This window comes from Corvus hawaiiensis, chromosome 9, assembly GCF_020740725.1.
Source record: "Corvus hawaiiensis isolate bCorHaw1 chromosome 9, bCorHaw1.pri.cur, whole genome shotgun sequence".
NCBI lineage: Eukaryota > Metazoa > Chordata > Aves > Passeriformes > Corvidae > Corvus > Corvus hawaiiensis.
The window spans coordinates 9047759-9056524 of record NC_063221.1 but is presented as its reverse complement, the minus strand read 5'-3'; the positions used below and the strand labels follow the sequence as shown (position 1 = coordinate 9056524).

The 8766-nt window shown below is 53.0% G+C and overlaps 1 protein-coding gene across 1 annotated transcript; it reads right to left on the bottom strand.

Moving 5' to 3' along the window:
* Positions 1-1695: 1695 nt before the first annotated feature.
* HSD17B7 (hydroxysteroid 17-beta dehydrogenase 7) lies at positions 1696-7716 on the bottom strand. Its single transcript, XM_048313344.1, has 9 exons — positions 7643-7716; positions 7325-7528; positions 7128-7220; positions 6137-6251; positions 5497-5691; positions 4534-4638; positions 3450-3506; positions 3078-3176; positions 1696-2669 (listed from the first exon to the last, which is right to left on the bottom strand). The coding sequence occupies exons 1-9, from the start codon at positions 7675-7677 to the stop codon at positions 2574-2576; spliced, it is 999 nt and encodes a 332-aa protein (XP_048169301.1). The 5' UTR covers positions 7678-7716; the 3' UTR covers positions 1696-2573.
* Between the last annotated feature and the right edge of the window lie 1050 nt (positions 7717-8766).

Here is an 8766-nt window from a genome sequence, read left to right as displayed (position 1 = left end):
TTATTGACACCACATCCTCTCCCCTTATCAGACACTGCATGCCCCATAGGCAGAAAGCACTTGTCCCATCCCATCCCCACTTTTCCTGATAAATGTCCAGCTTCATCCTACAGGCACACCTGAGATAAAAACTAAAAGGTCCTACCTCTGGTCATCAACCTCTGCCCATCCTAGAAACTTTCCCCTTTTTTCCAAGCTTTGAGAAAAAAACCCCAACAGAACCACCAAACTCATATACCAGAAAACATTTATTTTTCTTAACTATGCTAGATTATTCAAAGCTATGCCTTCTAGGATCTCCAGACCTCACGGCATTCAAATCCTAAGCCTGGCACAGCTGCAGTGCCAGCACACAGCTGGCACAGGGCACTACAGGTGATCAGCTTGGCCTATTTCCCACTAAGTGGCACTCAGCTCAGAAGCATTGTGTCAGACTCTGTTCCAAGTAACCCTTGCTATTTCATTTATCTCAGCCCAGAGAGAGAATGAGGCTGGGATAAGGAATGACTGAGTGCCTCTGGATTTGGGGTAGGTGGAGGCAGTGAGTGTCACCTACTACATCCCAGGGCAGGAGCACAGCAAAGCTCAAGCTGCTCATCCAGAACCAAACAAGACAATGTGCTTCATCACTCTCCAGAACAAGGAGCCAAGCACTGCTGCAGGCTGCTGTGGGGATCAAGTGCCCCAAGCTGAAGAGAACAACCAGCCACTGCCTCCTTCCCTGTGGAGAAGGGAAGGCACTCCACTGGAAATAGAGGGGTTTGGTGCCAGGGTGTTTTAGGACACAGCTGAAAAAAGCCAGAGAATCCAGATCTGGTGCTGGGACCAGCTTTATTGCATTTAAATAAACATCCACGCAGGCACAGCCCAATCTGCTTCACATCTCTGAACAGCTACAGCCACAGCTGAGAGAAGCACCACCCCACACTGGCCAGCTCCTCATTCTGTTCTAATGTCAGGCCAAAACCAAGTACATTCCTATCCACACTAGTGCTGGGGGCCCAGGTCTTCACACAAGGATGAACTGGCAGGGTCTCCTCAGTCCAAACTCAAGACTGACACACCTCTACTGCTGGTACCACCCCACTGGCAGTATCCCTCTGCTCTGTTCAAAACCAGTGGAGGGTGGGAAGAATTTAGAAAATAAAAGCAAGATTCTTTAAATCGGTATCCTGGCACGCCAACTCCATGAAAAGCCTGGATTCTCCTGGCTGCCAGCTCTGTGCAGGTTTCCTACCCAGACTTGAGCCACTCCTCCTTCTGGGCACCCTGGCAGGAGGCACCAGCCTGGGTATACAGCACAGCCTCCCTCTAATATCACCTGATCCCTGCCAGCCCCAGGGAAGTGCCCGGGCTCCCTTACTAGGGAGCACTAAACCGGTAATTATATGGCACAGCAGGGTGAGCAAGCACCAGAGACATCTCCCAAGAGCCCAAGGCTGGGAAATAGACTTCCTACAGGGGCTCAGCACACAAAACCACACTGAAGTCTTCAGAAATCACTCACATCTTTCCTTAACTAAAGAAGTAAGCCAGAAAGGTGGGTAACAGCTCTCCTGAGGCAGAGAGGAGACTCCACACTTCCCAGGTACATACAGGTTTATAGCACAAGGCGACAAATCAAACTTCCTTCCAGCCCTCCAAGTCAAAAGTAGACAGACACTGGAGTAAAAACACCACTGCATCAAGGACAAGTCAGTTTCAGACATTTATTCGTTACAGCACTTGAAGTTACTTGGTGGCAGGTACTTGGTGAGGGTCCCCAGATGAACAACAGGAAGAATGGTTGGTACAATAGTTTGATATAAAAAGAGTTAAATAGATAAAACAACATGGTAACCTCTCACTCTTGCTCCAAACAGAGCAGACTGGCCCTGAGTCCAGGTTAACATCATCCTTTCCAGCCAGTCATGGTTAAAACCCTTAAGTGCCCATACCCAGGGGACAGCAAGGCATCTGTTCTCACAGTTGAGGCAGGTGTGTGCTTCTCATGCCAGCTCTTCAGGAGCTTGGTTTCAGCTGCTGTGCAGACCCCACCTGCCAGTAAGGTTCAATCTTGTTGAGCAGGTCTGCACAGCCAGCCCCAGGTTTGGTGAACAAGTTTAAGAGCAGCTCTGCTGAAGGTGAGCCTTCAAGTACGTCAGGATCAGCCACAGATGGTGTGTTTGAGCCACCTACAAACACCAGCAGAGCCAAGATGCAGGGCAGCGCCCCAGACTGCTGCCTTTACTGCACTGAGCCAGATTGAAACCACAGGTTTTGAAGCTGTTCCTGAACCGGGCACAGTTCAGTCATGCTTTTGCAAGACACTGCTTTGCAACTGTGTTAAGACAGACTCTGCCTGCTCAAGGTCTCCAGTTTTATGCCAAAAGAAAAATCCCATAGTAAAAGGTCTAAGTATTTCTCCTCAGTTTTCACACTTCCATTTTCAGGAACTGTTCACCTCCTGACAAGAAGGAAGATTGTGTGTGAAGCCGTGTGCCTGCAGAACAGCTGGCAACACAAGTAGCACCAGAATGAAGAAATCCTGTGTTACTGATACAACACTCTCACCCCCCTGAGACTGGCTTTACTTAATCTAAGAGATCACGGTATTTCTCTAGAGTCTGCTCCTCCAGTTCCAACAGCTTCTGGTAAAACTTCTCAGCAGTGTCTTCATCCACATCCATCTGGAAGACAAGGAGAACAACACTGTGAGACCATCACCATGGTGGCAGCCAGTGCAGACACTGAGGACAGCTCTGGGGATAAGCAGGGTGCATTTCCAGACCTTCCACCTTCACAAAGAGCCAGCTAAAGACATCTGTCAGCAGGGCATAAACCAGAACATATTTTGGGGAAGCATCATTACACACTTAACCTGTTCTAATCATCATTTCCATTATCTTCCAGACTCCAGCCTAAGCCAGGAGTTACTCTAGGAAACACTGCAGATAACCCCATGTCCCTCCCTGCTGCTCAGCATTCAGCAAGCACCTTGCTTCCACAGGACACCCTCGGCACCAACCCTCCCATGCAAAGCAGATGGCAGACCCCCAGCCAAGTCCCCTGCAGCAGGAAGCTCCCTCTCCATTTACCTTTCGAGGCTCCACGTAGCATTTCCCCAGTCCAGAAGTGCAGCTGTGGTACTTGGCGAGAGAATCCAGGTATTCCGGCTTCTGTTTGAACAGCCACACCTGGGAAGAGCAGCACAAAGATGTTCTCCTCTGACCGAGATCTTTCCCCAAAATCATTTATTTTGTGGGTACTGGATGAAGGTCATAGAGCACCACATGGCAGATCAGCCCTGGGGACAGCTGGTGCCCCACACTCACTGCTGTATGGTATTTGGGGGTCAAATACAGCACTCACCCACCAGCCTTGCTGAGAGGCTCTTTGCTCAAGCCACAAGACCCCAGAAGAGCTACCCAGAAGGAAGGAATATTAAAATCAGGTTGTGAACTACTTACGTGAGCTTCTGCTCCATTATAAGGTGTCAGAGTATAAGTTTTGGCAAAAAATCGGATCTGAGGGGAAAAGAAGGACATGACAGAACCTGTATTGTGGCCCAAGGTTTGTTGGCAAGCCCTGAGCAGCCCAAACACTCCAGATAATCTACCAGAGGTACAAATGCTTCTCAAAGTGGGCAATAGGTAACACTGCACACTGAGTAAAGCATCCCTTTATCACCACAAACTGCTCTCTGGAGCCCCCCAGCAAGTGTCACTCCCCGCTCCCACACAGAGCTCACCCCAAGGCAGGAGCCAACAGGCCACACACACCTTGCAGGTGCCTCTTCTGGAATGGTCTCAAGTGCAGGAATGGCAGGAGGCAGAGGGGATCTGCAGGACTGCCAGCTTTGAGGACAACTGAGAAGGCATTGCCTCTCTGCTGCCGGGAGAAATGTGATCCATCAGGATCAGCTGCTGCAACTGGGGCAGCTAAAGATGAGAGGCCACTCTTGCAGCAAGAGCATCAAGGCTCAGAGCATGCAGCCTTCAGGGACAGAACTGCAGTGAACCTGAAAGCTGAAGGCCGGAGGAAGAAAGACAAGGAAACTTTTGGGGAAGCAGGGGGAGAGGCAATAGAGAGCAGGAGGCTTTGCTTTCCATAGGGTTGGAAAGAAAAATGCAACACTGCCTTCTAGAGGAATAGAAAGAACAAGACTGAAAAACAAGCTGTTCTAGAAATGAACAGCATTTCAAAGCACAGGGGCCAAGCTGGGGCCAAGTCCTGAGCTCTGCTGCCAGCAAAATAGTGATGTTTCACAAGCCCAAGCAGAACTGGCAAACCTTCCAAGGGGAGCCTTGACAAACACTGCTGTGCCTGAAGGGCTGAACCCTGCCCCTGTGCACAGTGTCCAACCTCCAAACTCAGCTTGGAAATCAGGGCCCCAGGATGAGAAAGGGAACGTTTGCAGAGGGTCCAGCCTGCCCAGCCCAACAGAAGGAAGAACTCTGTATCAGCACAGGCAGCAAGCAGCCAGAAGTGTGCTTGTACATCACTTGCAGTGAAGTGTGTCACAGCCCAGAACCAGGCAGGACATCCACTTACCAACCACATGATGGGCATGAGGAGCTTCCACAGAAAAACAGGCAGAATTCTGTAGGTCATGTTGGACATAACAAGCCCCGGACAAACAACACTGGAATACAGACCCTGCAGAGAGAAAACCAAGTCAGTGTGCAATTACACCACAGTTAAGAGAATGGGTCACACGCCTTCCCTCCCACTACTCCTCAGCAAGAGAGGGTGTGTATAGACATCAGACAGTAATACTCCACTAAGTACCAGGGCAGAGAGCAATTAGATGTAGTGATTTTTAAGAGGTTCAAATTGGAAACATTTGCGTTAAATCCATGCCCATTATAAACTCACAGGATAGAAAGCGCAGCCTCCTGGTGCAATCTCCATGCAGCTCAGCACCCACAGCAGATACCCCACAAATTACAGCCCTCTCAGACCAAAGGCTACCTCTTCTTTGGAGATAAGAGCTCAGCCTTTTAGGACTAAACCATTTTCTCTTAAGTGTTTGAGAACAGCACAACCGCTACTGCTGGACCAGGGCTGCAGCTGCCAACAAAATCCATCAATCCCCAGGAGAGGAAGGGCACCTCAGTGTGACAAACCTGAGCAGCAGCACAGAGCCATCAGCAGAGCCTGCACCTCCAGTGCTTGCAGGCAGCACTGGGAGTGTAAAAAGCAGATCTTTGCTCTTTTAACACCAATTCTTTGGTCTAAAGAGACAGAACTTGCAAAGTAGGGACCGTGCCTAAAATTTCCTGCTTTGGGAAGTTTTTCTGGCAAGAACTCCAGAATCTGGCAATCTCTCCGGCAGATTCTCCACCCCCTACACCACCAGTTCAACCTCAGCCACGTTCAGCTCTTACCTGTGCACTAAGGAACGCAGCAGATTGCTATGAGTGAATGAATGCAACTAGGTAACAACAGTGTAATGATAATTACAAACAGTAGCAGCTCGTTAGGTTTCTTCAGAAACACAAACCCCATCATCACCTGAGTATTAAATTTCCTGTTCAGAACCACACTTGTCAGGTCAGTAGCATATTTAGAGGAACTGTATGATTCCTGCCCCTTGGCATGCTGATAGTCAGAGAGGCTGAAGGCAGACTCCCTGGCATTGCTGGAGGAGGTCCAGATGAGTCGTGAGGGCTTCTCGTTACCGCAGAGCAGAGACTGAAGCTGACGAACCTGAAAAAGAGTTGTTAACTTATTTAACACATCAATTTCCCAGTCTTAGGGCATAACTTGACAGTATTTACAGGCTTCTCTCAGCTGTCTTGGCCAGCTTTTCCTAGACTAGCCAAAAGCAGACACTTGTACAAGCAGCTGTCATTCTCTTGGACAGCTCAGCTGAGCACCTCAGAATTTAATACAACCAAGCCTTAGTATTTGTCCTGGATGGAGAACTACATATGATTTACCTCGATCTGCTGCTGGTTCACTAGAGTAACCTCAAAATTAAATCAACTCTTGCAACGAAAGTCACCATTTATTGCTATTTAAACGAATGTCAAGGCCTTTATCTGTCAGGCTGTAGCATCTAAACCTGTGAGAACTGATTCATCTGTACTGCCCAGACCCATCCCTACCCACATCAAACATCAAAGGGTTCAATCTCCATACGAAGCCTCACCAGGATAAAGTGTCCAAAGAGGTTGGTAGCAAACACCTCCTGAAGTCCATCTCCATTCAGCCTGTCCGTCTGGGTCATGATGCCTTCTGCAGTGGTCAGCATGTGAAGCACCTTCCTAGAAGCCAAGGACAGGAGTTAGTGAAAGACACTGCCAGGAGAAATCTACCACTCCCCCACTTCAGCCCTTTGGAAACACCCCCCACCTCACAGGCTCCACACAGATTCACCTTCAAGGAAAACATCAAACCGTGAAAAAAAAGATGGGAAAAGTTTACAGAGTATCCCAGGTCTTTTATTTGCAAGTGTCTCAATACTGACTGGACCAGAGAAGACTTGTCCCTTCCTTCACTCTCCCATAGTAAAGTACCGTTAAAAACATCTCTTTCCTTCATTTCACGCTCAGATAACTTAAGCTCCAGCATGGAACTAAGCCCTCTGGCCATACCTAATGCAGGCAAGGAAACCAGTCTGGCATCAGTGCTCAACACCCCAACAGTTCTATTAGACTTGACACAAGTCACTGTGCTCCCCAGCTCAGCCTCCCTGTGTTGCTGATCCAAAAAGCTGATGTTTATACCAACACCATCAGCTTCACAAGATACTGTGATCCACAGCTATTAAAAACTACAAAAACCTACACTGGCATGAGAACAACAGTAAGGAGACCCAGTATGACTAAACTTCAACACAGCAGCATTTCTCACGCAGTGCCGGGGCTGCAGGCTTTGGGTGGCCTCTTGCCCTCCCCTTGCACACAGCAGGCCTCACCTGGGATCAGAAGAGGCACTGGGTGCCTTGGACCATCCCAGCACGGCACTCAGTCGCCAAACCCACCCCACAAAAGACCATGCATCCCACAAGGACGTGCTCTATGTCACACCAGGAAGAGAGATAGGCTCTTCAGCACCGGACCCAAGGGCACGTCTTGACGATGCCAGCACCCCGAGCTTCCCACAAAAGGGGAGCTGGAACCCCCGGCAACATCTCCTACCCGGTGAGGAGACCATGCCAGAGAGCCTTGAAGTTCACGTGCGGGTTGGGCATGATCCCAGCGTTGAGGTAGACAAAATCCAGGCGCTGAAACCTGTGTGGAGAAGAGCAGAGGAGTCGGGGCTGGAGGGGGGACAGGGGCGTCCAGCGGGGCGGAGCGCGGGCAGGGGGGTGTCTGATGGGGCGGAGATCCCATACCTGCAGCGGAGCTCACGGGCGGCCCGAAGGATGGAGGCCAGGCTGCCCAGGTCCACTTCCACGGTGGAGACCTGGGCGGCGGGGTGGGTGGCCAGGATGAGATCCCGCGTGGCTTCGCTCTTCTGCACGTTGCGGCAGGCGATGCAGAGGTGGATGCGGCCATCCTCCTCCAGCAGCCGCTGGCACAGCGCGAGCCCCACGCCGCTGCAAAGGGACGGTGTCAGAGAGAGCCCTGCCCAGGCCAGCCCGCCCCTCCCAGCCTCCCAGCCTCCCGGCCCCCGGTGTCCGGCGGTCCGGCCGGCCGGTCCCGGCGCTCACCCGCTGGCACCGGTCACCAGCACCACCCGCTCCATGACTGCCCCGCGCCCGCCGCCCCCCGCGCTATAAGGGCTGCGCGCGCCCGGGCCCCGCCCCGCCCCGCCCGGCAGCCAATGGGAGCGCAGCAGGGGGGCGGGGCCCGCACCGCCGGTGGCGTGATGGTGAGCCGAGCGCGGGGGGCGGGGCTACACCGGCACGCGCCCCAGGCCACGCCTCCCGCGCGTGCGGGACACGCCCCGGCCCAACGGCCGCGCCCACAGCGCCGTGGCCACGCCCACTCCGCGCAGCCCCGCCCACTCCGCTCGGGTCTCCCTGCTGCCTTGCCTTGCTTTCCTTTTCCTTTTCCTTTTCCCTTTTCCTTTTCCCCTTCCCGGCCAAGAGGAGCCCGTTGTGTCCCTCACTGCCGCTCCGCTCAGCCCCTCAGCCCTTGCCCCACAGGAACGTTTTGCAGCCCAGAGGAAATGCCCACCAGGGCCCCGTTTCCCGGCGCCGCCGTGGCAGGGAGGTCTGGGCGCGCAGGGCGCTCCGGGACACCTCAGGTAGAGCCGTGCTTCTGCAGGGTCCCAGCGGGAGCAGGGGATGGGCACACCAGCCCCCACAGCTGCCCCCAGACAGCTCAGTGTGTGGTTGAACATTGCGGGGCCGTGCAGACCGTGCAGGGTGCCCGGGCCCTGGGAGCTGCAGATGTGCCCCTGCGTGCCGCAGTGCTCCCGGCTTGCTGAGGCGGGGCTGGGATGGGCCACAGCTCACCCTGAGCACGGAGAGGGCACCCGAGGGATACCAATTCCATTACAGGAACAAAGCCTGTCCTCGTCTTCGACACACTCAGGAGGGATGAGACATCCTCTGTCGCGGCCAGCAGGACCACACGGGAGACCAGCCAGTCTCTCTGCAGGGCACAGCCCTCCCCTCTCCCAGAGCCTCTGTCCTGCCCCGGTCCTGCTGGTGGACATGTCCTGATGTGGATGCTGAGCCTGCAAGAGAGCCTCCCTCCCACCCCCTGGGATGGACAGCTAGTGTGGGTCAGGCAGCTGGTCTCTGGATCATCCTTGCTCTAACTCTTAGGCTGTTACCTGTGTTCCCACATCACATCCCAAGCACACGGTGCAGCTCCAGGGCCCCGC